Genomic DNA, 25536 nt, shown 5'->3' on the forward strand with positions numbered 1-25536 from the left:
AAGACGAACGAGTCGTGCTCCACGCTAGTAACGCATACCCACTGGAGCACTGGCAGGCTAATTTTGAACGTTTTTCATATCACTCGTGAATGAAGGCATTCCAGTGGCCACATGCGGCACAGTAGTGAACTTGCGGGACTGTACACTAGTAGAGAGAACATAGAGCCCTAGTACAGCCTAGTACATACTAATACTAATGTAACGAATTGGTGCCCGAACGTGAATGACAACAACCTATATCATCCCAGTCCAAGTAGGTCCGAGTGGGCCCATTCGAAATCCATTCAAGGACAGTGGTGACTTATGCGGATGTGGCGACCTGATATCAGTGGCAACCAACAATAATTGATCTGAAAATACCCATCGACTCTCCCCTCATAATTACACGCAGGAGTAGGCACTAGCACAGATATAGGTCTGCAACAGAAGAAGCAAGTCATGAGTACAATGTGCTGCAAATTTGGGGTCCGACGAGAAGTCTGTGAAGCAGCACTCGATTTTCGGCAATCCAAACGCAGTAAGAAGGGAACCCAGGAAGTTGGCTGAAGGCGCACCATTATACAGCATGCCAATTCATGAGACATTTTTGCTAGGATTTTCGGCAGTCCACGCTAGTCCACGTATTATCTTGTCATGCGCGAATTAGTGGATGGATCGAATCATGGATCAATTTGAATGGATCATGATAACGGCCCACGGGAGATAATGATACAACAGGGGCAAACACGCTTGACCAGGTATAAAAGGGCATCCAAATGAGTGGATTTTCCCCAACCCACCCAAGTTTAACCCACTTCGAAATTGTACCAACTTGATTCTTCTCACCATCACAATGTCCACTGTGAGTTGTCCTTTGGTCCAGCACTATTGTTGAAGTGCTGACTGTCAGCCTTGTTTGATATAGACCACTCAGACTCCCGTTTCTCAAGCCAACTGTGGCAGTAGCAGCTGCAGCTGCGGCGACTCGCGAGTTACTTATTGTTGTCATGATTGTAACTGCTCTCACCATGTTTTTCAACAGCTGCGCCTGCCAGCCTAATGAGTGCAAGTGCTGAAAGCATTGCACACCAGTTGACATGCTTGTACTGTTGTCTCTCGTCTATGAAGAGGATCCATTTCTTGTCTGTATGATAAATACTCATAAACCATAAACCAAATGAATTGCCCCATTTATTGTAAAAATTACTGCGGGAGTAAGCCCGCCTACAGCCGAGTTATTTCTAACTCTGCCTCAAGGAATCAGAAGGAAAGCACTATTGGGGTTGATCAGCTCACCGATCTCATCATAACGAGCTCTTCTACCCGGATCCACTTTACGAAGCTGTTCGAGAAGATGAATACAATCGCGCGTCAAAGCGGATTTGTCTACGAGGGCAGCGTGGTTGTGAAGTAAGAGTCGCTTGTAATGAACTAAAGACTCCATGCACCCTGCGAGGTATTATGTGAGTGTATAGTATGTTAACGAAATGAAATGCACCTACATTTACTATGCGTTTCTTCCTCCAATAGACTCTGTATGACTGCGATTTCGCGGTCTAGAATCTCTTTGTTATCGCCTGACCCGGTTGTGACTTTCTTGTTTGTTTGTGAAAGATCAATGCATACCTGAGCCAATGAGCCATCGATGATATATCCAGACGCTTTGATCTCTTGGGTCTGTATACATTGCGTTTTGTACGAGATCAAACTCTTGAAGTCCAGTATTAGAAGCAGCATCATCGGATATGTGCATGACGCATACCTTCTTCCTTGGACTTGGTCTGATCTAGCCGACCTGTCGACCACAGAGAAGAGAGAACTTTTGAGCGTTGGTGCCAAGCGCTGAAGTTTGAGAAGTTGGACTCGATTTTTCGAGTGGTGTAAGCCAACTCAGAAGTTTCTGGTTTAGAAACGGGCAGGCTAGCGAGCACAACCCTTCTGTAGCTCCAAGCATGAACTAACTTCGTCGTAAGCAATCATACTTTTTCGAAAAAAAAGAAGAATATTTTTACAGTTCCTCGGATCTGCATCTAGTAATTTCTCGACTACGAACAACTCTTGATTCCACAATTCCTTCTCCCATCCGCGAGGATCCCCTTCACCGTCGACGCCCGGTCCACTAGGGACATTGTTGAGACACCATCCACGGTGGGTCCAAATCCAGTACACCTTAGGATGAATCTTTAGTGCGGCCATAGTCAACGATAGGTCATCTTTGAGAAGATCTTGAATTTGCTCCGGGGTACTACATCAAGATCTTTCATATAGAAACAGCTAGTTGAACGATAGAGTGACTTACCTCTCCGGAAATATACCGTTGACGAGAATATGCCGTCGATAGTTCCATATAGTGTAGAATTCAGGATTGACTTGCAGCAGTTGAGTGGTAGCCCGCAAAGCTTCTCGAGACCAGTCCTTCTGTTTCTTCTGTAGACCACGAATAAGATGATACCGAGTTGAGGGCATAGAACGAGACGAACTCTGGCAAGAACATCATCACTCAAAGCAAGATAATCCCGGAGTTTGGATTCATCTTTGAGTCTCTTGGCTTCGAGGGCCTCTTGAGTTTGACGAGCTCTCCTGACACCGTGCTTTACGAGACGATGAGAACGCGTACAGCAAACAAATATGGCACTCCATACCGACCATGATGTTTGAGACCAAGTCCGTATTATTGATACACGTGATAGAATTTGCTGCTTGAACCTTCTCGTCCAACATGCCTTCGGTCGCCTCCAAAATACCGTCTGCGGATGAACTAAAAGCCCTTTTCCCTTTAACCCTTCCCATTCCAACGCCTGACACGACTCCCGACCTCATCACCCCCAAAGACTTTTATCGCGAAGAAAATCTCCTCCGGAATCCTCAGTCTTTCCAAGCATGGTGGTCGGCAATACACACTGCACGAGAATCTTATGCCGCTGAGATCAAACTTGAACGCTCAGATCTTCCAGAGTCAAGCGTCGCGTTACTGGGTCCTCTCGCGACACCGCTTGCTAGAATTTCGTTCCAACGACTAACTTACTTGTACGAATCAGCACTAGTACACTTTCCAAACTCGTTCAAGATGTGGAAATCCTATCTAATAATGCGTATGTCCTTTGTGCTGGGCAAACAAGTCGTCAAGAAGAGGGCCGGCGGCAGGAAAAAGTTCCCTGAAATGAAGGATGCTCTGGTGGATGAGCGGGAGGATCTTGAACAGTGGGAAGGGGGTCTCAACGGTATAATAGGTTGGGAGGAATGGAAATCACTGATAGCAACCTTCGAGCGTGCTTTGATGTGGGTACCAAATGTGCGTTCATTCGTCTTTCGTGTTTTCACCGAGAACTCATCTGAATGACAGCTACCCCGATTATGGCTCATGTATCTCTCAATTTTTTTTCACCCAATGTGTCCGCCTATCGTCTCCTATACCCATGCACGGCATACATTTGATCGAGCTTTACGAACCCTTCCTCCATCTCTTCATTCCCGTATATGGGTCCGCTACCTACTATGGGCAGAATCCAGAGGCGGCCCTACCCTTGTCGCAGTCTATCGACGCTACATTTCCGTCGACCCAAGCGTAACGGAAAACTTTACCCATCTCTTATTGCATCCCATCGACGGAAAGGCACGTCCGCTTGAAGCCGCCAAACTACTACTTTCGCTAGCGCGAAAGGCTGCTAAGGGAGAGTATCAAAGCCCCGAGGGTAAAAGTCCATACCAACTACTTGGTGATTGGATCGACGTCGTTGAAAAGTTCTCGGACGAAGTTGGCCTTGATGTTGAAGAGACACTGCAATCCAATGCTGCTGTGGCTGAGACAGATGCGAAGGAAACTGAAACTGAAGCCGAGGCTGCACCCGCTTCTGTCGATGGAAAACTCATCCGAATGGCAGGCCCCGCTGTAGCAGTTGACGCTGATGGGAAAGCTCTACCTCCTTACGATGAAGATACAGACTTCAAGAGTCCACGAAAGCTTAACATTGAGCAAATCATTCACAAGGACGGTTTCGCCGTGTACAAAGATCAGGCAGGGCGGCTTTGGACTGGGCTTGCAACGTATTGGATCAAACGTGGAGAGTTTGATCGTGCCAAGGAGACGTTCGAGAAGGGACTTGATTCAGTCCTGACGATACGGGACTTTACGCAAATTTTCGATGCATACGCTGAATTCGGAGAATCGTTGATCAGTGCTATGATGGAGAGTCTTGCAGATGAGGAAGATGAGGCAGAGGCTGCGGAAACGGAGAAGGAGCTCGATGTGAGGATGAAAGAGTTCGAAGAGCTCATGGACCGGAGACCATTCTTGATCAACGGCGTGTTGATTCGACGGAATCCTAACGATGTGCAGGAATGGGAAAAGCTGGTGGCTCTTCATGGAGACGATGACGAAAAGGTAAGGTATTTCTGTGTCTTCCTGAATTTGCCGTCCTATTCTAACCACTTATCAGGTAGCCAAGACCTACACCAAGGCGCTAGAAACCGTCAATCCTCGGAAAGCAACCGCCAACCTCCACCGATTATATGTAAACTTTGCTAAGTTCTATGAAGAGGGTGGGATAACTGGCCAGGCAGAACCAGATCTTGATAGCGCGCGCAAAATTCTCGAAAAGGGTACGAAGATCAACTTCAAAACAGTAGAAGACTTGGCGGAAATCTGGTGTGAATGGGCGGAACTGGAGATCCGTCATGAGCAAGTCACGCAGCAGGTTTCAGCATACTTATTATCTGACAAATTATATCTAGTAACTACGATGAGGCGATCCGTGTTATGCAGCGTGCTGCTGCTATCCCCAAGAACACGAAGATAAACTATCATGATCATGTAAGTGGAGCGTTTTATGTTTCTAGCACTCCGTTCTAATTAGTATCCTTAGTCTCTATCTGCACAGACGAGGTTGTTCAAATCTCTCAAGCTCTGGTCATTTTATGTTGACCTGGAAGAATCTATCGGCACAGTGGAGACCACCAAGATGGTCTATGACAAGATTCTTGACCTTCGAATCGCCAACGCCCAGATAATTGTTAATTATGCTGCATTCTTGGAAGAAAACAAATACTACGAAGAAAGCTTTAAAGTACGTTCAGCGATCATGGGATGACGTTATGCTCACTCTCTTTGCAGGTTTACGATCGAGGCGTAGAGCTTTTCACGTTTCCCATCTCATTCGAAATCTGGAATATCTACCTGGCAAAATTCGTGAAGCGTTACGTGGGTGTTGTTTGACTAGGCCCGTTACTGTCGTTCATAAACTTTCTTAGAGTGGCTCTAAACTCGAGCGTGCACGAGATCTATTTGAGCAAGCGCTTGAAAAATGTCCTCCAAAATCTTGTAAACCTATATTCTTGATGTACGCCAAGCTGGAGGAGGACTATGGGCTTGCTAAACGCGCGATGTCGATATATGACCGTGCGACACAGGTTGTGGCGGATGAGGATCGGTTTGAGGTATGTTCGCTTGATGCGTATATTCGAATACTGTTAAATATCAACAGATGTTCACGATATATATCGCCAAAGCTACCGCAAATTACGGTCTACCTGCAACACGTCCTATCTATGAACGAGCTCTTGAAGGTACATGTCGAAACCCCTACCCATAGGTAATGGTCACTGATCTTGGCTTTGCAGTTCTACCCGATCGTCAAACCGCCGAGATGTGTCTCCGATTCGCTGCTCTCGAGCGCAAACTTGGCGAAATCGATCGAGCACGGGCTATCTATGCTCACGCCTCACAATTCTGTGACCCCCGCGTAAACCCACAGTTCTGGTCAGAGTGGAACGCGTTCGAGTACGAGACAGGATCGGAAGACACGTTTAGGGAGATGTTGCGAATCAAGCGGAGCGTGCAGGCACAGTTCAACACAGAGGCGAGTTATATCGCGGCGCAAACTATGGCTGCTCAACAAGGGACACGTCAAGCTGACAATAATGCAACGGAAGAGGCTTCTGATGCGATGGCGGCTGCGGAGAGAGAGGCTGGTAGTGCGCCATCGTTTGTTGCTGCTAAACAAACTGCTTTGCATCCACAACCACAACCTGATGCTGCCGCTTCCGCGACTGCGACGACAGCTGCCAATGTAGACGAAATACATATCTCAGATGAAGAAGATTTATGATTCATTCCTGTGTCGTTGTATTTCATATCTACGTAGTGTACAACTTCATATATTTGAATCTCAAGCGATGATGGGTTGTTGCAAACAAGTGAACAAATATTGAATGCTGGCTCAAAGAACCTCGCCAGTTTTTGACGTGATATTTCTCCCGCTCCACTTCGTCCGCTTTGACCGCTGTTAACACACCACATCTTTTTCAGCGGTTCTACACCACTTGCAACCAATCCCCTCCGCGAGACCCTCATTCATTCTTGTCCTCGTCATCCAAACCCTCGAGTCGACGACGATATAATGTTCTCGCAAGATCCCTCTTTGGATGCCCTCCGGAGGTGAGTGACTAGGGTAAATTCAAAGTCAGCGACAACGATTCTCAGCATCCCTACGAAATCTGTGACCCCTGAGATATTGGTGACACCATTCAAATTTCTCATACTCGACGGTGCAATAGATCGCGAGAGCAGAACTTCCCAGAGCAAGACAGCCAACAAAAATGAACAGAGATGCAACTGGATGTTCGGTGATTACTCCGAGCGAGCTGCCCACCACCACTTTCAAGCTATTCACTGGTGCCTTTATCTTGGCTGCTATGATGTCTTTTGCCTTTTCCAGGCAGTTACGACATGGTGATCGTTGTCGGTGTGCATCGGGGTTGGCTGCTTCTTCATCTGGAAAATAGATTCCATTTTCATTTAAATAGAGGTGTACAGGCGCAGGGTACTGATGATTGATGTTAGTGAGAGGGATGGAATTGCTGCCAGGACTAGGACCAGTCGCAGCGACACGCAAAGCGAGGGTGATGAGGGGAAGCAGCGATGTGAGGAACCGCATAACACAGAAGAGACGAAGAAGACCAGAAACGAAGAGTGTCGCCGGTCCAGCCGAGCGAGGTTAGTATGAAGATGGTAGGGAAGAAGAAGGCTGAGGGAGGAATCAACTCTACTTCTACTTTTTTTTCTGGTGCCCTCCCCCCTAGTGAATCTTGGTCCAAGTTTAGGTTATACCTGGGTTTGGAGGGGGGCGCCGAAGTATATTGTGTAAGCATCTCCGATGGCTCCCTCCATCGAACGTATTCTCCCTGTCCATCCAGGTCCATCGATGCCCATTCATGTGAGTGCTCGAATTTCAGCTAACAAAAGCTGTCAGCCCTTAATGAGCGAGTTGTTTCAGGTAGTTAGTTCCTCAGGACCCACGTAGCCTGTTAGTGTAGATAGCTGATCATCGGAGTACAAGTGCTAGAAGGCTATACTAAAATGTTTGATGCGATGTTAGTCGCGGGGAATGTTGAGGCAAAAGATGCTCCTTCATCTATTCCATCGATCTATCTCAACAGAGCACAAGTCTTCCCATCCGGCGTCCCACCCGTGTTCTTCAAGCCATGGTTGTTCTGCCCACTTTAGGATTGCATCCCGAGATTCATCGAAAGATATTGAATGACTTTTGAGAATGTTCACCAGTGCGGTATGCCCACTGAGTGCACGATGATATGGTACTAGAATCTCAGGTACCCTTGACACTACATAGTCAGAACCTGTGGTGAGTCATGTTGTACGATTTCAATCATAAGCAAACATGTTGTAACACACCAAATTTCTCCAAGGGCCAAGTCGTCCAGAGAGGTTCCTTTTCGATCCATTGCCATCCTTTATTCTTATGAGCTTCAATGACCAGTGCATCGAGACTCTCCACTATAGTATTCATTTTGCGAAACTGTTTTTGCTGAGCATACATCATCAACACCTTTATGTTTGCAAACAAATGAGGAATCATCACCAGTTTCATCAAGACTATGTCAAGTTCAGATATTCTTTGGTCCATGGCTTCTAGCGTTGGGCCAACGATGCGTGTCCGAGGTAGGCGATTCGGGGTACGCGCTAGAGAATTACTGCAAATCGTAACACGCTACAGTTGAGATGCATATGCATACAGAAGAGGCCATGAGTAGCATACTCAAGCTCTGTGCGCGTATCAACAAGGCTTTTGGCTGCCTTCAAACCATCGATGAGGACAATATCATCCCAGGTTTCTGTTGTAGATCGTAGTTCTTGTAGCAAGGTCCTTAATTTTCGATGATAGGTAGATTCAACGATCCTTGCAGGAGAAGGTGGGGCGCTACTATTGGCTTGTCGCTGTTGGACAGGTGAGGACGTAGGAGTGGAAGGTCCTTTGAAAGATGCCAGTCGACTACTCATGGTGGTGACTTTAGTAAGTGCCGCCCGGCAATTTCACTCTGAAAAGTCCGAGTCACACATTACAGGAAATCTCCTTCAACAACCCCTCGTTATGGATCTCGGCGTCGCGACTTCTGGACCTATAACGCGTGAATTCTCGGCAGTAGTAATAGCAGGCTTTGGAAATGAGTAGAGTCTACGTTTCTCTTCTTGCATTAGGCTTCGATCTAACCTCTGATAACAGACTTGTACCTCTGACCAGCAATAACGGCGCTGAGCCGTGTCCCAAAGCCTTAGTTCCTTTAGCAAACAAACCGATGATAGACTATGTGATGTCGTGGATAGAACAAGCCGGCGTCAAAGGTTCGTGAATTATCCTTTATTACTTCCCAGTGATCAACAATCCTTCAGACGTCCTGTTGATATGTCCCTCAATACACCGTCCTATGATTTCGCATCACGTTCATTCCGGCCTTTCTACTCTTCGTATCGATGTACAAACCTACGACGAATCTCCCGAGGGTAACACAGGAACATGCACGCTTCTTAGGCATTTCGCAAACCGGATTTCAGAAGATTTCATTTTGCTACCTTGTGACTTTATACCTCCTCTTTCGTTGTCCCTCAGTACCATTTTGAACAAACATCGTACGGAAAGCGTTAGTGATGGATCTGTCGCTACTGCTTGTTGGTTTGCAGCTCAAAAACCAGACAAGAACTCCTTGGTTGAAGACTGGGGATCAATACCACCACCAGTACCCATAGTTTGGGATGATGCGACTGGGACGTTGCTTCAAGTGGATACTGCCGATGACTTGGACCGAAACTCGGAAGAACTGGAACTACGGATGTCGCTATTATCGCAGTACGATTACTTTGTCCTGTATATATCCCTTGTGGTTAATAGACATACGTCAGATATCCGCGAACGAAGCTTTCCAACCGCTATCAGGATTCACACGTATATGTCTGTCGAAGATCAGTATTGGACTTACTGCAAGAGAAGAAACACTTTGATTCGTTCAGAGAGGAATTCATTCCTTGGTTATGCAAGGTGCAATACCAACGAACGAAACGTGAAAAATACGGGCACAGTAAGCACGAAGCATTCTCACAACAAGCAGAAACAAATTCTCTCCAGTTCTGAATCCAGTCACAAATGTAATCACTCAGGATGTTTCACTGCGACATTCCACCCTGCGCGCGCAAGCGAAAGTCTACAGCAAAAGTGTTCTTCACCAATCCGACGACGCCGATGCATCATCTCCTTTTGACCCGGAATCTACAACAGACTCATCAAGCTTGAGAGTGGGTATCGTGCTACATCCAGCAACTGCCGGATTCGCGACGCGTGTCAACAACATCCACTCACTGTTGGATATGAATCGACGCGTATGCGTTCATTCTATGTTTGAAAAGCCTTCCCTAACCCGATCCAGCTCTTAGCAGAAACTACCTATGCGTTACCGACCGACCCACAAAACCGATCGCTTATCGACCCCAAAGCCCAGATTTCCTCTGACACGATAATTGGTGCATTCACTCAAGTATCCGAGCGTACTACAATCAAAAAATCTGTCATAGGGAAACACTGCGTGTTAGGAAAGATGGCGAGGATCACAGGCTGTGTTCTTTTGGACCACTGCGTTATTGAGGATGGGCAAGTCTTCACTGTGACATTCTATTTTCCGCATCTGACATCGATCCTTTTTAGTGCGAAGATAGACGGATGCATACTGGGCAAAAACACAAAAGTCGGCACAAAGGCAGAATTGACGCGATGTGTCACACAAGCCGGGTATGAAGTTGGTTCAGGGGGTGAGTTCTTTGCAGGTAATCATAATCATCATTAACCGTCATGCACAGAAACTTTCAAAAATGAAAAACTTGATGTTTCGGATTGGACAGCTGGCCCAGATGAAAGTGAAGAAGACGACGATGATGATGAGGAAGAAAACGACGACGATGATGATGAAGACGATGATGATGAAGACGAAGAAGAAGAAGAGGAGGAGAAAGATTAGTCTGCAAAATTGTAGACGAAGTTGAAAGCAACAACTATTGGCATCTACTGGATTACGTCATAATTCTTCTGTGCGATAGTAGAGGTCGGATGATATCGCGCGTTTGGCACATTCGTAGATCTGGTTTAGTCTGGACGGAGATTGGGGGACCAGAAGGTGGTGAAAGTAATTTACATGAATAAGGAGAAAGTTTTTGAAAAACGTAGGGTTGAAGCTTAGGTGAGGGAAGGTTGTGCATGACAATGATGACATGTCGTCTTGTCGCCTTGTCGCCAGTGGGTGGAGGAACTTGTCCCCGTCTAGGATCTTCTTACTCTATATCATTGTACAGTTTGCATTTGTATTTATCGATATCCTTCATACATATATTTAGTAGCAATCGATCGTTGCAGTTTGGTCGATGATCTCCATTCTATTAGTATTGCAATCTGAAGCATGTTCCGAGTCATCAGGAGGAGATTACTCCTTCCTGAATTTTTGATAGTAGTGGATGAGACCAGTGGTCTGTGGAAGGTAGATAACGAGATGCGAGTAAATCCAAGTAAGATAAGTGGAAAATTGGAGATGGGCGGAGCAACGTACGGAGCTGTCATGTCCAGTGACGTCCTCGGGCTTGTCGAGCTGTGCGAGGATGTTCTTAGCGAGAACCTTACCAAGTTCAACACCCATTTGGTCTACAGAACACGTCAGAGTCCGTTTGACGAAAGTAGCGCAATGAAAGGATGTACCGAAAGAGTTGATACCCCAGATAACACCCTGCACGAATATCTTATGTTCGTACATTGCAATGAGAGCGCCTAGAAGCGGTATAGTAAGTAACACAGTCATGTGAATGCACTGATCTCCTCACCAAGAGTCGCAGGTGTCAACAGCGGGAACATAATCGAGTTACTCGGCTTGTTACCCTCAAACACCTTACTCTTGATCAGTGCCTCACTCGCTCCACTCCCCAACTCCTTCTTGACCTCCTCCTCGGTCTTACCGAAGGCCAATGCCTCCGGCTGAGCAAAGAAATTGGATAGGAGAATACGGTGATGCTTCGAATGTGCAATGGGGTTGTGTGTGGTGGCTGGGGCAATGAAGTCAGTTGGTATGAGTTTGGTGCCCTGATGGACAAGTTGGTAGAAAGAGTGTTGGCCATTGGTGCCTGCTGCACCCCAGAGAATGGGCTAAATGGATGATGAGAAAGTAGATCACAGAGAGCTATATTCAACGACGCACTCCCGTTTCATAGTTTACCCGATGTCCATTCTTTGTGACAGTCTTTCCGTTTGACTCCATATCTCCCTAAAAATATCAATACATCAGCCTCGTTGAGTCTGGATCGGCCAGTATCAATCCTTTTACCTGCTGGAAGTAATCGGCAAACTTGTGCAAGTACTGGTCGTATGGTAGCAATGCATGCGTTTGTGCACCGTAAAAGTCGTTGTACCAGATCCCGACAACCGCTAACAGAACGGGCAAGTTCTTCTCCAAGGGAGTCTCCTTGAAATGCTTGTCCATTGCATGCGCGCCCTTCAACAGCTGCTCGAAGTTGTCATAACCAATTACTAACGCGATCGACAGTCCGATTGCGCTCCAGAGGGAGTACCGTCCACCAACCCAGTCCCAAAACTGGAACATGTTCTCCTTGGCAATGCCAAATGCAGTAACGGCCTTGGTATTGGTACTCAAAGCGACAAAATGCTTCGCGACGTGAGCTTGGTCTTTAGCCGAAGAAAGGAACCATTCCTTTGCAGATTCAGCATTGGTGATCGTCTCCTGGGTCGTAAACGTTTTGCTGGCGATGATGAAAAGAGTCGTTTCAGGATCACAGGCTCGCAGAGTTTCTGCTATATGCGTGCCATCGATGTTGGACACAAAGTGCGCAGTGAGGTCACGCTTGGAGTAGGGCTTGAGCGCCTCAGTGACCATGACTGGGCCAAGATCGGATCCACCAATGCCGATGTTCACGATGGTGTTGATCGTCTTGCCAGTGTATCCCTTCCACTCGCCGCTTCGGACGGATTCGGAAAAGACTTTCATGTGCTCCAGCACCGACGCGACTTCGTCTGTGCCAGCTTCTTGAATTTGGAAGTCGTTGAAGTTTCGGAGGGCAACGTGAAGAACAGCTCGGTCTTCCGAGGTGTTGATGTGCTCGCCAGCGAACATTTTGTTTCGGAAGGACTCTACTTGAGCTTCGCGGACGAGGGAGAGAAGAGTGTCGAGGATGGGCTGGGTAATCAAGTTCTTCGAGTAGTCCAGCAAAAACGTTACATCTGGCCCGCTTGTAGAAACGTAATCTGTAGAAAACTTGGAGAAACGATCAGGATCCTGAGCAAAGAGATCCTTCAGGATCAGCTTCGACCGCTCAGAGTCGTAGATGTGCTGCAATTTCTTCCAAGAGTCATATTCTGGAGCAGTTATAAGGACACAGTTGTGCTGGGAAGAAAAGGTATTACCTGAGGCTAATTTTCCAGACATGATAAGAGTACAAGACTTAGATTGGTAAAGGCGGGATCATTGACATCGATATAAGTATACGTCGTGGTGGTAATGTCGGGCCGGCAAACTCCCAGACGTTTCTTTCTCTCGAACACCGGTGTGTTGCCATTGCATTAAGCTTCTCACATACGCTAAGTATTTCATACTAAGCTTGCATCCGGCTTCCCAGCTTGACGTGAACCGTAAACTGCTCGATGCACCTTTATCAAGGATGTGGGGACAAAATCCCCTCTTGAGTTCCGGAAGGTTTTGGAAAGCGTACTTGGGAAAATAGGTTGACAGCAAAATTTTGGCGAACGTTTATAAGATCCAATAGCAAGTGCCAAACAATCATTATCAACTCGTCGTTTCCACCAACCGCGATACTGAAGAGGACCATCGGGCCCAGGCAATCATAATTTCATTCCATTGAGCCCTTGCAACAGACTGCATTCTCTTGTCGTTTCCGCAGAAGTATCACGTTTCCATGCATATATGATGTTATTATCACCCTAGACTGACCACAAGGAATATCTATTTACATATATTATATGAAATTATATGCAGAAGTAGTCTCAAAGTATCGTACAGTTAGCTATATTTTGTAATGTAAACAGAGGTTGCTGCACCGCAATTGGTGTGGTGCTTTTGTGAGAAACGCGATGGCATGATACAATGCATCCTGCTAATCCTGCGAACTACTAATCCTCTCCGGTCAGGTCAATCGTATCCATGCTGACCATTGTGCTCTTCTTCCGCTTGTTGGTACCTGGAACTGTGAGTGCGGAGCTGCCAGTCATCATGGGCATGGGGTTCGAAGACCCTGGCGTCATCACAATGGCAGGAGTAGAAGCAGACAAAGCGTGCTGATACGGCCACATATAGCTCGTACTTCGAGTGGATGAAGAACCCGGGTTGTGAAGATGCGGGGGAGGAGCTCCATGTAGAGAAGTGGTCATAGGAGCTGCCGTAGGGTTGGAATTGGTGGTTGAAGGGGTCCTTCCCGTTGCACCGGAGGAAGAATGATGGGTACTCGCGGAAGTAGAGGCAACGCTATTCCATGGTAACATAAACTGTTGTTTACCCTCGAAAGCCGTCAGGACATCTCCATACCGGTGGCCAGCGATCTTCTGGAGCATATTTCCATCCCCGATTGTGCCCAAGAACGTCTTTGTTTGGCTCTGTCGTTGCATCCAAGACTGATAGTCTGAAACCTGCCGGTTCTTCTTCACAACAAGCCCATGAGGACTTCCAGATCGAATCGTCGTAAATGAAACCAGATCCCGTCCAGAGTACAGTTGTCTCTCCAAATGAGTTCTTCTTGCCTGCACGAGCCGGAAAGTTTGTTCAAGAGATTTCGACATCAAGAAATTGTCCAGAACTTGACAGTCGGAACATCCACAGCCAAGCTTTCGAGCCGGAACAAGGGCATTGGGATTAGGTCGTGCCCCCAAAACGAACCGCAAGTAGGAACCCAGCACAACTTGAATCAACTCTAAAAATGGAGACGAGGAGATATCAAGGTTCTTGGTCATCAGAAGTTGACGAAGTTGTGGAATCAGCGGGTTGTAGATGGTTTGAAAGTTTTCCTGCAACGTTAAGGGCTTCGCTTTTGCGAGCAGTGACCATAATCTGGTCAACGGATCAAGAAATCGCGCCAGGAAACAAAGTTCGACAAGCTCAGTGATGCGCGAAGGGGTGGAGGTAGATGGTGATACAGCAGTAGGAGCTTGATAATAGGGATAGGCGCGCGCACGAACTGGGTCCGTCAGCCCATGCTCCCAATTTGTGACGATTATGAACAAACAGCGTTCGATGAACTTACGGACTGAGTTTTTTGAGTCAGGATCAGTCACCGTCGACTTGGTCACGATGACTGTCTCGTCCTTGACGAGTGTGGTTATGAACTGGTACCAAAAATGATACAACGCTACGTTTTTTTCGAGACGAGGTACAAAACTGTTACAAAAAAATATCAATCGAAGAACATACATAAAATTCTACCAAAGGTAGCGACTAACCTTTGAATCATGTATGGTGCACCTTTTGCCCGTACAATATCTATAATCCAAGGTACATCCGCGCTCGACGGAGTTTTGAGCGTCTGTAGGATAAGCCCCATAAAGTCAACAAAAACGTCTGAGTTGAGGGAAACCGAGTCGTTCGTGGTCAAGAGTTTTTGTCGGATGTGAGATATAACGGGGCTATACAACGTCTGGAAATTGTCAGACGTCGGGGGTTTCTTTTTCATGACAAGTCCGAGCAATACTTTGCATGTATCCAGAACCCCTACGTCGATGCAAAGATCCAGAATCTGGATGACACGCGTTGTGTGATTAACTGGAGATTGAGGAGGAGGTCGAGGTCTGTGGGAGTAGTATGGCGTATTATTCACAGGAGGTGGGTCGGCAATACCGTGTTCCCAGTTGCATACGACGATATCTAAGCAGCGTTTCTTCGTATTCTCGAATTGATTTTGAGTCTCGGAAGTGGAAGAACCCTCCGCCTCCGGTGGTGAAACGAAATAAGTCCGATTGGACTCTAACTCCTTGATCATTGCCAACCAAAAATCATGCAGACCAGATTTCTTCTCCAATCGGGGAATTAGTCTGAGGAGTAGTGAGTTGAGGTTCAACCAATGCGTTGAACGGACTCACGTGCAGGTGAGATATGACAAGCCCTGCTTCCTCGCCGTCTCAATCAAAAGAGAGACATCCTGAACCGTGGGTGCCTCTAAAGTTGTCAGTAATTGTGAAATCACTTGTTCAGCCCATTGTTGAGCGATTTGACAATCTTCCTGGGGTCCGTTTTCAACCAGGTCGCGAATGAGAGAAATTCCCCTTGAAATCTGTGGAGCTTTCTGCACTATTTGTTCAAAACTAAAAGCAAAGAATTAGCTTCCAGAATCCTAGCCAGTTTAAGAATCAATCACCTGCTGCGGACACTATCAAAGGAAAATACCTTCCACCCTGTTACAAGCTCCTTGGGAGGAAGTACCGAAGAAGCAGTCCAGTTTCCAGCTCTGAGAACCTTCTTCCACAATTCTAAATTATTCCATGACACAGCGTACTGCGCCATTGTAACAAGTGTTGCAGGCGAGTTCTGGGAATTATTGAGCACCAAATCCGCAAACAATAAATCCTCCGGAGAAGGTTTTCCTGGCCTTTCGAGTGCTGCGCGATGTAAAATTCCTAGTGCATAATCGGAAGTATAAAGGATGCTGCGCGCGCTTTCTTCAGGCATGATAATCAGCACCGTGCGTCTGTACCCTGTGAGTGATCACAGTGATAATCAATACTGGGGGTCAAGTTCGGAAGTGCTTATATGAAAGACTTGCATTGTTCCACCTCGCCAGAATACTGCATGGAATGAGATCAGTGTATTGGAAGAAAGTAGGACATAAGCAACAACTCACGTTCCCCATATATCCTTCGTAGTGATCTTCATCAGGTTCAACATCCTCGAAAGCATCTTGTTGCACCAAATTTTCCAGATCTAACGAAATCTTCTTACTCCCTGCAGGTTTGTTTCCCGCCATGTCGAACAGATTATCCACAGTAAGAGTTGTGTCAATGACCTCGTCAATTCCCGGCACCTCCTCGTCATCATCGTCATCACAGTCACTATCACCGTAGTACCCGTACCTACCATATCCCCGTCTGCGTTTATAGTAGTTACCATAGCCTCCGTCACCATCTGCTGTCCCGGTCTGGTGGTACGTCAAATTTGCGAGTCCGACGAAAAACTCTTGTTCCGCAGCAAGGGGCATGAGCTGCGCGACTAGGTATGAGTCTTTTCCTTTGAGAGCCTTGAACCCGGTACTCAGTCCCGCTGGGCTATACTTATGACTGAGAATATGGCACATAATATTTGGCTCAATGTCAGGGTATTTATATGTCCGCCACTTTTTCAAAACTCGGCGGAGCGATATGATGGAGGAGTGCATATCCGGAAGGATGGGAGGAGGGACACCAGGGGTGACATGAACAAGGTTGTAGGAGAGGGCGAGACGATAGCCAGAGGTAATTGGTTTTACCTCGTGTTGGACGTCGGTATACCAGGCCATGACGGCGGTCGAAAGAAGGGAATTCGAATCGAAGGAGAAGACTTGCTGGGAAGATGAGTGAGAGACGTGGACTTGGCCGCCGGTATATGGGGACGGGAGTACGACAATGATGGTCGCGAACATATTTTGTGCTTTAACTGTACTATTGAAACTATAAGCAAAAACGGAAAGAGGTGCGAAAAGTCATATATTCACTCTTGATGTGGTAAGAAACTGAGAACATAACTAAGTATATTTCTTCGGATGCATGAGGAAAGCAAATAACCCACTGTGAGTCCTGTTCATACAACAGCAGTTTGTACAATTCACACTTTGGGGGTGTTGTGGAAAATGGGACGCCTAGTGCTGTTGCAACACCCCTGACTACTGTCTCCTCCATCCACGTTTGCCAAACCGCATTTCCGAAACTCACTCTCGCTGGTTCAATTTCCCAAGTATGCCTGACACTCGTATCAATTTTAGTCTCAGTCCCATGCCCGAACGGGGCCTGCGTCGCGGATGTTATGATCAACTGGGCGTCGCGTGGACTAAGCGGGAGGCCTATGGGCCCGACGCCGGTGATATCGAGAACAGGATTAGGGGCATCTGTAAACAGAGAAGAGTATGCATAGGAGCCTTTGAAATCGAAGTCCCCTTCGAGGACTTCTTCAAGCTCCTCTCGTAGATCATCGCCCTCAGACGCGGAGTCATCTTCCTCATCTTCCTCATCATCTTCCTCGTCATCATCTTCCCCATCGTATTCTAGCTCTTGGACACTCTCTACTGATGCGCCTTGGGGAGCTGCAGTTGTGTCAAAATTAGTATCTCTCGTTGCTGCTTCCACCACATTGTGATTCTCATAAAACATTTCGCCTACACCTTAGACCCAAGTCATTTTGTATGAGTATTCAGAGGAAAGACACATACCTCGAGGCTTGGGCTTGTATTACAATCAGATTACAATACGAGAAAATTTTTGTGGCGCAGAACCGTGAATTCAATATCGCGAAGTCACAGACGCGACACAGCCACAAATCACACTTTGGTGTGACTATCGACATATTTTGACGTATAGACAAGCGTATGTAGACATTGGCTCAAAATTCAATCTTCAAAGTCTACTCATATGATATCAGTTACTGCAGGATAATGCCGACAAGCTAAGAACTCCTCAGTGATTTCCTGTCATGGGGGAGCATTGTATCACTTTTGAGAATCTAGAAAGTTCACATGGGAAAGGGTTAGGTACTTACCTTAAGGAGAATGGATTGTACAATGCGTATACATGAGATAGACTGGCTCGTAATAGAACCACTCATGGGAACGGTTAAAGAAAGCAGAAACGACTCGCCTCGATGCATATAGTGGGCTTTTAAGTGCTTCATTTCTCCCCTGGGTGGTACGAAACAAGAGAGAAAATTACCCTGGTTCCCCTTCTTCTCTGCTGGTGCATATCAATTGCTGTTCATCAAGTTCATTCATGTGATCACCCAGAGAGGGCCTTGATAGGCATTGACATAATGCACATGTGGAGGTCGAAATGTATATACATCTGTAGCGCAATCGCGCAATCGATTGTATAGCATATGTATCACGATCGAGAAAGAAGCAGCTGGCATAATGAGTAGCCCAGTCGTAAAGATAACGGCCATAACCTACGTGGAGATGATTTACAATCATCATCATATACAACAATTTGTTAAATGAGGAAGATCGTCTAATAAAGATAACTTGCATTGTACATTCTGAACAAAACGAGTCAGATCCATGAAACGAAGGAAACGAATTTCAAGAAAAGACCCACCGTCATTCCTCTGTCCCAGCTAGTTAGTCGCTGCCTGAGAGTTCTGAGCAGCACCAGCACCCGTAACACCAACGACCAGGCCCTTCAACCAATTATTCTCTCTTCTGAGCGTCTCACATTCTTTCTCAAGCCCAGTAACCTGATCCTGCAATTCCTTTGCCTTAGTTTCCAATGCAGCCTCGCGTTCCTTCTTCTTCTGACGGAACCGAGCACTGGCGGCAGTGTTTCGCCGACGCTTATCCTCAGACGCAGATAGAGGTGTAGTCGTGGCAGAAGTAGATTCAGGAGACGCTGTATAGTCGACAGGAGTGTCGGGTGAAGAGACGGACATAGATGATTTACGAGATCGAGCACGTTTTGCCGGAGGTGGGGGAGATATTTCCTCAGGGGCAGAGCGTCTCGTGGATGATAGTTGAGCCGTGGGTGCAGAAGCAGAAGGAGGTGCAGGTGCCGAGGAAGCGGCAGTAGTAAGGAAGCTAGGAGGAAGTCCCAGTGACTGCTGTTGGGCCATTAGCTGAGTGAGAGACAGATTCCCAAGCTGGGGCACCTGCTGCTGCTGCTGCTGCTGAATTAGAGTGGACAGAAGAAGCTGGATAGCATCGACATTGCCTGGCAACGCCGGGGCAAATGAAGGTTGAGTCTGGCTGGGCGGTTGAGTATTCTGCTGTCCCCACACAATACCATTGAACGAAGGGAAAGCAGAGCCTTGGTCCAGAGAATGATGTTCCTCTTCCCGTCCTTCGCTGCTCTTTTTCACCTCTTGTTTCTCCTCCGATAAGCCTTGTTCCTGTGCGTCTTCCAGATTAAAGGGAAGTCGGTCCCATATTTCGAGAGAAAGATCAGATTGGGGAGCTCCAGATAACAAGTCGTTGTTATCAGTAGCTGGTTGATGCGTGTAAACGATGTTTAAACCGTCCAGGGAATATGGCATCTTTTATGTATGGTTATGATGAGAGGAAAATCAAGTAAAATTGCAAAAGGGATGAATGGTGTGGTCTCTCTTCCGGAGATGGTGGCGGTAGAAGAGTAGGAAGGAAAAAACTTCACTAATTTGAAATCGCTCGGCGGCTAAAAGATAGTCCGGAAAAATGGGCGGACGGGAGTTCGGGACGAATTGAATGCGCACAGCCGCTGATATTTCGATCTGTGAGGAACAAACGCTTTGACATCAAATGACAGAATCCGACATGAACGCAAACGTAAGGAGCAATAAATTGAACAAGTATAGACAACAGTCTATCTACTACAGTAAGTATGTGCATAGTGAATTGGGATACAGAACAAAAAGACATCTCCAGAAGCAATGACAACAACAGTTGAAGAACATGAGCACAGATAAATAGCTACTTGGAAAATTCGTAAAATCGTAGAAAAAGGAGGGGCAAAAATTCATTCAAGCAAGAGCGACCTTTCTCCTCAAATTGTCCTGTATGTCAGATATCGTCCGCGCAACATCGACAGTAGGAGGCACTCCAGGAATGGGAATCGTAAGGCGTTGTTTTGTTGTGTTCAATGAGACCTGCACGTTCGGAATAAGACGAGGAATAAAATCGGTGATCAGTTTGTCCTAGAAGACCAGTCATGTGGGTGTTAGAATCTAGACTTGGTAACGGTTCACGACATCGTACCTCTGGACGTAAAATTGACACTAGTCTCTGAAGCCACCACAAAGATGTCTTGAAAATCTCCTCGCTGGCATTAGTCTCTCCAATAATCGAGGATAGCTGGATCATCAACGATCAACACGGATGAAAACATGTACATGTTAAGAAGTGGAAAAATCACTCACCCGATGAACCAGAGTCAAGATGACCGCCTGTGAAACCAACGGCGTACCATTCAATGGTATGATAAGTTCCGGATCCGTAGATGCTATCAACTCTTTCAGTTTGTTCGTGTCCTGCGTGTGTAGCACACTCAGATACATTTCGTCCCACTGATCTGGAGGAATTGAAGGGGAAGGTTGAGATTGTGGATGTGCCGGGGGAGGTGGGACAGCTGGATGAGAAGCTTGCGGCGCCGCAATTGGATGATTGTACCACTGTGGTTGAGGTTGAACAGCCTGAGGTGGAGGATATGAGCTACCTTGATTTCCCATCGAATACGAGGGAGGAAGCTGTGACGTCATTTGTTGAGAAGAAAGTTGTGAAGAAAGGTGAGATGGCAATTGCGGGGGCAATTGGGAAGGCACCTGGGAGGTGGAAGATTGTATTGATTGCATACTAGCTTGTCTGTGGTTCGCAGGCGGCTGATTTAATTGAGTCAAACCGCTTTGTTGAGACACGCCCGAAGCCGGAGAACCATGAACAGGTTGCTGGTGTTGAATTTGATGAAGCGCAGAGCCAGTGAGATTCATGCTCATAAACTTCACTTGGTCGGATAACGCCCTCACGTTCCTTTCGAGTTCACGGATAGACGACTATAGACAAGTGAGTTCAAAGAGAAATGTACATTCAAGATGGGCATACTTCTTGAGTCCTGATCATTTCATTTTGCCAGCTGTTCATTTCGCTCTTGAATGAGTGCAACTCGTTCTTCAGCTCGCGTACCAGTTCTTGATGCATAGCGGTTGTTTGTTGAGAATAAACTGGTATAAATGTCTTGTTAACAGCCTCTTTCAAGTGGCGTTCAATCATAGGTGTAAGTTGAGACGAGAGGATATGGGAGTAGTGTCCACTAATATCAGGTCGAGTGAGGAGCTTCTCCATTTCAACTGGAATCCTCTAAGCAGACAACCTTTCATCAACGACAATGACTGAACATGGAAAGACGTCAAAAAACATACTTGACTAATGACATCGACCAAACCACGTCCAACTTGATCATTCAAAGCATCTCTGACTTCCTTCCTTGTGATAGCTTCGAGCGAAGGAAGCACCGAGGTCTGCACTTCGTTCTTCACTGCTACCTCAACAACCCTCGTTGTATTCCTAGTAAGCTCGGAAGATATGAGTTTTAATATCTTCTCTTGACGAGCAAAATCAGCTTCCTGTTCATGAATGCGAGCATCCTCGAACCGCTGATCTATTGAGGAGAAAACAATTAGATGATATGTGAACACAGGTGAATGTATGACAATTACTTTGTTTGTCCATCTCTTTACTAAGAAGACGTGAGATCCTCGTGTGCAGGTTCTCCTCGGTCCTTTTTATTTCTTTGCTCAGCGCCTGCCCCAGCGCTGACTCGTTGATGATAGCGCCGTCCCCTGCTTTCGAGTTGTTCTTGTCCTTACCACCAACACTTTCTTCCCTTTCTCTCTCCCTCTCTTTTTCCTTCCAATTGACATTTTTCTTCCCTCGACCAGTCTTAGGCTCTGGACGCACCTCCTCTCGAGTGACGTCAGCTTCGTTGTCTTCGTAGGGTGGCGTCCTTACCCGGGCTGGAGGGGGTGGATTCGGTTGACTTGCAACATGAGTCGGGCTGGGAGGTCGCTGCGCTGCAGGCCGTGGTTGGTTCTTTGCTGACTCCTGAACCAGCGGAGCAGGTTGAGGAGGACTAGGTGTATTCTGCACAGCAGTGTGCTGCTGTTGAACTTGTACGTTCGCCGTCGCTTCAGGCACTAGCTGTGCGGGCTGATGCGAGGGCATCTGGGGAGACGTGGCATAAAGAGGAAGTTTAGCCTGCGCGGTTATCAACGCATTCTCGTACCACTCCTTCCTGATGAGAACCTGATCAACACCACTAGAATGAACTGCGAAAGCAGCGAGAGCGAGCTCTCCCGGAGGTACTTTACTCGCTACACACGCGGCGTAAGCTTCGTCTCCATTCGGATCTGAATCAGCGGTAAGGATGACAAAATGGATAGAGGCTTTAGTTCCACTAAATTCGAGGGCCTGCTCGAAACAGCCTCGGATGGCTTCCTCGCCATTCACAGTGACGGTTTCAAGGTTAATTCGCAACCCAATCATGCTCTCTCTACGGGAGTTGGCAACCCACAGCGTCTGGACCCGTGAGTCGTAGCAAGCATGCCCGAACATATCAGGATCCTCGAAAGAGCCGTTGATGAACTTGACCGTAGAAAGTACAGTTTTGTCCGTCATGGAAAGCAGTTGGAAGATGGTACCACATTTCCTCCCCACCACGATACCCCCTTCGACGAAAGTGAGAGAAGAAGGGTAATCTTCTCCGCGGACCTTGTGAGTAGAGTACGGAACTTGATCTTGCACGTTCCAAATGGTAAGGGTGGAGTCTGCGCTTAAAGTGGCGATAGCGTAATGCAAAACATCAAAATCGAACGCAACAAGGGGCTTTGACTTTCTTCAGCCAACGTCAAGTACTCTAGATTGCAAAAATTGACTCACAGACGACATTGGGAAAATTTGGCCAATATGCTGAAGCTCGGACTGCGTCAAGACCTGCCCTCTTAGCGCTGGCGCATTCGCCAGATCTATCAAGCATAATTGGGACTCCGAGGCCACTACCAGTGTGTCTCGGTCCTTGGGATGCCATTTAACCATCGTCAGTGCACTTTCCTGATGGGTCGAAGGTCCGATGCATAAGAGTATTTGCGCACTGAGGTGGAATCAGATATTATTCTGATGACGGTCACAACAAGCACATACGGAGCGTCATCAGTAATAATTTCCGGGAACTCCCAAACAACAAAACCTCCGTCCATGGTCACCCCGGCGAGCCTGTTCCCGTACGCAGCCATATCAATGACGCTTGATAATGGGGAGAATACAGATGGAAGTTGCAGCAGAGTACGGTCCCCGCTTGCTCTGGAGATGATACGTAGACGGCCTGGAACATCATTAGATAAATTTAAAGACGCAAATGAGCGGGCCGTGTACCCTTTGTCATCGCATACGCTACCCAGTGAGTCGCACCAATGGTCGAACCAGGAAGAAACACTGGGTCTTGCTTGACTAACGCGATAGGCGTGCATTTAACGTAATCGCGAGGAGCCTGAATCTCTTCCAGCGGTTGGGAAACATCGAACACGACATTGTGGAGTTGAGGCCTGTAACATGCCATGAGGATATAACCAGCAGAATTTTTTTTCCATGAAATCACGCACCCAGGACTGTTCACGTTGTTAACACGAGCAATATTCTTCCCCTTGCCACCCCGTATACTTCCCCTCGCAGTCAAACCAGGACCAGGTGAACTTTCCTTGTCCCTGCGGTTCGCGTTGTTATTTCCGGTAGAACCTTGTTGACTAACAGGAGATTCAAATGCACGATTACGTTGAGCCTGGGTCTTGGAAGGAGAAGGAGACGCCGCCCGATTCAGAGATCCTGCAGCCTGCTTTTGTTGTGGCGGAGGCGCTGGAACCTGGATCTGCATTTGTTCCGGGTAGCTGTACTCATGATATGGGTCGAATTGTCCCCCAATTTGAGGAGCGAGCTGGGGCTGAGGTTGCGACGGCGGTGGGATATGAGACCTGGCCAATGTTTCTAGCAGATTATCCACCGATTGTCGTTTGGGATCTGGGCCAGAAACTGCAGTCCATGAACCAGAATCATCATTGGCGCTAGAAACGCTTGGAGCTGGTTGAGATTTCTTTTTCATTGGCCCAGATCCAGTTAAGGCGTCGAACGGAGAAACAAAGTCGAACATGGATTTGGGAGGAGAAGGTGGCCGGTTTTGCGGCTGTGAAGCGGGTTGAGGGTAAGGGGCTTGGTAGGGTTGGTAACTAGGCTGCTGCACGTTCCGAGCATGCTCAACTGCAGGATCGTGTGCTACATATTGCCGGAAATCACTCTCTCCGGAATACGGAGGCGCAGAAGAAGTATCAGGAATGGAACTTTGTTGAGAGCCAGAATAGCTGGATCGTGTGGGTTGCCTGAATAGAAGGATTTCAGGAAACCAGTTGAAAAAAGTACAGATATGAAATATTAGCGATCAATACCAGTTCAGATCTCGCGTCGAGACTTTACTGTAATGGACCAAGTCAAGAAAGCAGAACTCACCCCGTCATAAGCTGTTCAAGCAAGAACTTTCCCTGAGCCTCGCTATGCGTAGGGGCAGAGCCTGGCGGAGTAGGAATCTGAGGCTGCGATGGCTGCTGTTGAGAACTAGTTCCAACGTTCCCAACGTTGCTCTGGGTAGCTGTAGTACCCGTAGCACCACTGAGCAGATTCAGCAAAGCACTCTGTCTGTCAGCAGCAGAAGAATTGGAAGCAGTAATATTGGAAGTAGGGATACCGGAAGAAACAGGCTCGTCAGAAAGGGATATAACTGAAGTTTCCGGCATGGAATTACTGAGACTATCTGCAGAAAGATGCTCAGCAGGTGAGGACGAAGACAGTTGTTGGAAAAGAGAGTCGATCTGATGGCCTGGAGAGATATGATGAAGATGAGGACCCTGTACAGGAAGTTGGTACTGTTGGGGCTGAGCTGGCTGTTGCATTGGCGGCGTCGAGCCACGAGAGAAGAGATTTTGTCGATTATCCATTACGCTCAAGGAGCGAGATGAGAAGACGGTGGATGATAGACCTTCCCAAATTTCAAAGCTGGGCTTAGATTCACCACGACGCTTAACACGAGCAGACCACGAGGCGTTTGATTCTTCGGCTATTCCCGGGTGCGATAAGTATCTTCAGAGAATTTATTTAACGCCACGAATCCAGGTGCATATGATTTTTGGATTGTCAAAGCTCAAACCCAAACAGCCCTCTCAAGGAGAAAATTGTGAGTTGCTGAAGGATAGGAAAATAACCGGCACAAGGAGTGAGAGACGGCTGGTGCCTTACTTACAGCACGCGGAATGAATGTGTTGTACCTCCGCATCGTGCCTAATGGAAGCATTCTAAAAAGGCTCCGATATCATGTACGAAAAGCTGCATTGCGACGACCAACAATAATTGGATTCGGAAGAATTCGAAACATCTTTAAACGTGCCAAAGTTTAAGTAGACGTGCCACGAACGAACAATCTCTTTTGAAAATATCAAAATTCTATAACTGTAATCCATGTCGCGGAGTTGATTGCCAGGTAAGTAGGA

The 25536-nt window shown here is 47.1% G+C and overlaps 9 protein-coding genes across 9 annotated transcripts; 2 read left to right on the forward strand and 7 right to left on the reverse strand.

Annotated features, from left to right (window-relative positions):
- Window positions 1-779: 779 nt before the first annotated feature.
- On the reverse strand, window positions 780-2662 carry C8R40DRAFT_1093086 (rab-protein geranylgeranyltransferase). The gene is made up of 10 exons (XM_046227578.1): window positions 2626-2662; window positions 2460-2570; window positions 2279-2406; window positions 1992-2224; window positions 1742-1936; window positions 1606-1689; window positions 1482-1556; window positions 1276-1428; window positions 905-1226; window positions 780-841 (listed from the first exon to the last, which is right to left on the reverse strand). Exons 1-9 carry the CDS (start codon window positions 2626-2628, stop codon window positions 1204-1206), a joined length of 1005 nt encoding a protein of 334 aa, XP_046089018.1. The 5' UTR covers window positions 2629-2662; the 3' UTR covers window positions 780-841; window positions 905-1203.
- Window positions 2663-6137, forward strand: C8R40DRAFT_1093089 (protein prenylyltransferase). The gene is made up of 9 exons (XM_046227579.1): window positions 2663-3271; window positions 3323-4360; window positions 4416-4657; window positions 4711-4789; window positions 4842-5042; window positions 5090-5176; window positions 5227-5412; window positions 5460-5541; window positions 5596-6137. Exons 1-9 carry the CDS (start codon window positions 2699-2701, stop codon window positions 6081-6083), a joined length of 2976 nt encoding a protein of 991 aa, XP_046089019.1. The 5' UTR covers window positions 2663-2698; the 3' UTR covers window positions 6084-6137.
- A 34-nt stretch (window positions 6138-6171) lies between these two features.
- C8R40DRAFT_875759 (uncharacterized protein) lies at window positions 6172-7147 on the reverse strand. Its single transcript, XM_046236517.1, has 2 exons — window positions 6479-7147; window positions 6172-6412 (listed from the first exon to the last, which is right to left on the reverse strand). Exons 1-2 carry the CDS (start codon window positions 6909-6911, stop codon window positions 6261-6263), a joined length of 585 nt encoding a protein of 194 aa, XP_046089020.1. The 5' UTR covers window positions 6912-7147; the 3' UTR covers window positions 6172-6260.
- Window positions 7148-8592, reverse strand: C8R40DRAFT_875616 (uncharacterized protein). The gene is made up of 5 exons (XM_046236515.1): window positions 8504-8592; window positions 8031-8447; window positions 7854-7965; window positions 7667-7799; window positions 7148-7596 (listed from the first exon to the last, which is right to left on the reverse strand). The coding sequence occupies exons 2-5, from the start codon at window positions 8270-8272 to the stop codon at window positions 7385-7387; spliced, it is 699 nt and encodes a 232-aa protein (XP_046089021.1). The 5' UTR covers window positions 8273-8447; window positions 8504-8592; the 3' UTR covers window positions 7148-7384.
- Window positions 8302-10587, forward strand: C8R40DRAFT_1271276 (UDP-3-O-glucosamine N-acyltransferase). The gene is made up of 8 exons (XM_046234049.1): window positions 8302-8440; window positions 8496-8614; window positions 8663-9116; window positions 9170-9345; window positions 9393-9643; window positions 9691-9911; window positions 9966-10069; window positions 10118-10587. The coding sequence occupies exons 1-8, from the start codon at window positions 8364-8366 to the stop codon at window positions 10273-10275; spliced, it is 1560 nt and encodes a 519-aa protein (XP_046089022.1). The 5' UTR covers window positions 8302-8363; the 3' UTR covers window positions 10276-10587.
- Window position 10588: 1 nt separating this feature from the next.
- On the reverse strand, window positions 10589-12828 carry C8R40DRAFT_1093101 (glucose-6-phosphate isomerase). Its single transcript, XM_046227580.1, has 7 exons — window positions 12717-12828; window positions 11623-12668; window positions 11497-11562; window positions 11126-11444; window positions 11004-11072; window positions 10858-10949; window positions 10589-10779 (listed from the first exon to the last, which is right to left on the reverse strand). Exons 1-7 carry the CDS (start codon window positions 12736-12738, stop codon window positions 10735-10737), a joined length of 1659 nt encoding a protein of 552 aa, XP_046089023.1. The 5' UTR covers window positions 12739-12828; the 3' UTR covers window positions 10589-10734.
- A 458-nt stretch (window positions 12829-13286) lies between these two features.
- Window positions 13287-17978, reverse strand: C8R40DRAFT_875727 (uncharacterized protein). Its single transcript, XM_046236516.1, has 8 exons — window positions 17074-17978; window positions 17000-17017; window positions 16154-16946; window positions 16076-16097; window positions 15671-16007; window positions 15396-15617; window positions 14760-15347; window positions 13287-14697 (listed from the first exon to the last, which is right to left on the reverse strand). The coding sequence occupies exons 1-8, from the start codon at window positions 17649-17651 to the stop codon at window positions 13440-13442; spliced, it is 3816 nt and encodes a 1271-aa protein (XP_046089024.1). The 5' UTR covers window positions 17652-17978; the 3' UTR covers window positions 13287-13439.
- A 580-nt stretch (window positions 17979-18558) lies between these two features.
- On the reverse strand, window positions 18559-19774 carry C8R40DRAFT_875801 (uncharacterized protein). The gene has a single exon (XM_046236518.1). It carries the CDS (start codon window positions 19516-19518, stop codon window positions 18607-18609), a length of 912 nt encoding a protein of 303 aa, XP_046089025.1. The 5' UTR covers window positions 19519-19774; the 3' UTR covers window positions 18559-18606.
- A 5-nt stretch (window positions 19775-19779) lies between these two features.
- On the reverse strand, window positions 19780-25164 carry C8R40DRAFT_876399 (uncharacterized protein). Its single transcript, XM_046236520.1, has 11 exons — window positions 24503-25164; window positions 23608-24375; window positions 23381-23550; window positions 23150-23330; window positions 22889-23099; window positions 21670-22834; window positions 21373-21611; window positions 21056-21310; window positions 20377-21006; window positions 20216-20311; window positions 19780-20154 (listed from the first exon to the last, which is right to left on the reverse strand). Exons 1-11 carry the CDS (start codon window positions 24985-24987, stop codon window positions 19981-19983), a joined length of 4374 nt encoding a protein of 1457 aa, XP_046089026.1. The 5' UTR covers window positions 24988-25164; the 3' UTR covers window positions 19780-19980.
- Window positions 25165-25536: the final 372 nt, after the last annotated feature.

Source organism: Lentinula edodes (assembly GCF_021015755.1).
Source record: "Lentinula edodes strain Le(Bin) 0899 ss11 chromosome Unknown C8R40scaffold_8, whole genome shotgun sequence".
Lineage (NCBI taxonomy): Eukaryota > Fungi > Basidiomycota > Agaricomycetes > Agaricales > Omphalotaceae > Lentinula > Lentinula edodes.

Coding starts and splice junctions, on each gene's coding strand:
- C8R40DRAFT_1093086 (XM_046227578.1), bottom strand. Junction 1,429..1,481: donor GGAAGAAACGCATAGTAAAT/GTAGGTGCATTT, acceptor AATACCTCGCAG/GGTGCATGGAGTCTTTAGTT. Junction 1,227..1,275: donor AGCTCGTTATGATGAGATCG/GTGAGCTGATCA, acceptor TCCTTGAGGCAG/AGTTAGAAATAACTCGGCTG.
- C8R40DRAFT_1093089 (XM_046227579.1), top strand. CDS start 2,699: ATGCCTTCGGTCGCCTCCAAAATACCGTCTGCGGATGAACTAAAAGCC. Junction 4,361..4,415: donor ATGGAGACGATGACGAAAAG/GTAAGGTATTTC, acceptor ACCACTTATCAG/GTAGCCAAGACCTACACCAA. Junction 5,413..5,459: donor CGGATGAGGATCGGTTTGAG/GTATGTTCGCTT, acceptor AAATATCAACAG/ATGTTCACGATATATATCGC.
- C8R40DRAFT_875759 (XM_046236517.1), bottom strand. CDS start 6,911: ATGCGGTTCCTCACATCGCTGCTTCCCCTCATCACCCTCGCTTTGCGT. Junction 6,413..6,478: donor GTGTCACCAATATCTCAGGG/GTCACAGATTTC, acceptor CTAGTCACTCAC/CTCCGGAGGGCATCCAAAGA.
- C8R40DRAFT_875616 (XM_046236515.1), bottom strand. CDS start 8,272: ATGAGTAGTCGACTGGCATCTTTCAAAGGACCTTCCACTCCTACGTCC. Junction 7,800..7,853: donor ACATAGTCTTGATGAAACTG/GTGATGATTCCT, acceptor ATGTATGCTCAG/CAAAAACAGTTTCGCAAAAT. Junction 7,597..7,666: donor TTGGCCCTTGGAGAAATTTG/GTGTGTTACAAC, acceptor CTGACTATGTAG/TGTCAAGGGTACCTGAGATT.
- C8R40DRAFT_1271276 (XM_046234049.1), top strand. CDS start 8,364: ATGGATCTCGGCGTCGCGACTTCTGGACCTATAACGCGTGAATTCTCG. Junction 8,615..8,662: donor AGAACAAGCCGGCGTCAAAG/GTTCGTGAATTA, acceptor ACAATCCTTCAG/ACGTCCTGTTGATATGTCCC. Junction 9,912..9,965: donor CACTGCGTTATTGAGGATGG/GCAAGTCTTCAC, acceptor GATCCTTTTTAG/TGCGAAGATAGACGGATGCA.
- C8R40DRAFT_1093101 (XM_046227580.1), bottom strand. CDS start 12,738: ATGTCTGGAAAATTAGCCTCAG. Junction 11,073..11,125: donor GTTGACACCTGCGACTCTTG/GTGAGGAGATCA, acceptor TACCGCTTCTAG/GCGCTCTCATTGCAATGTAC. Junction 10,950..11,003: donor CTGGGGTATCAACTCTTTCG/GTACATCCTTTC, acceptor CGTGTTCTGTAG/ACCAAATGGGTGTTGAACTT.
- C8R40DRAFT_875727 (XM_046236516.1), bottom strand. CDS start 17,651: ATGTTTTATGAGAATCACAATGTGGTGGAAGCAGCAACGAGAGATACT. Junction 16,008..16,075: donor TTCTGGCGAGGTGGAACAAT/GCAAGTCTTTCA, acceptor GATCACTCACAG/GGTACAGACGCACGGTGCTG. Junction 15,348..15,395: donor TTGTCATATCTCACCTGCAC/GTGAGTCCGTTC, acceptor ACTACTCCTCAG/ACTAATTCCCCGATTGGAGA.
- C8R40DRAFT_875801 (XM_046236518.1), bottom strand. CDS start 19,518: ATGCCATATTCCCTGGACGGTTTAAACATCGTTTACACGCATCAACCA.
- C8R40DRAFT_876399 (XM_046236520.1), bottom strand. CDS start 24,987: ATGGATAATCGACAAAATCTCTTCTCTCGTGGCTCGACGCCGCCAATG. Junction 21,007..21,055: donor AAATGATCAGGACTCAAGAA/GTATGCCCATCT, acceptor ACTTGTCTATAG/TCGTCTATCCGTGAACTCGA. Junction 20,155..20,215: donor TGTCAATTTTACGTCCAGAG/GTACGATGTCGT, acceptor CTGGTCTTCTAG/GACAAACTGATCACCGATTT.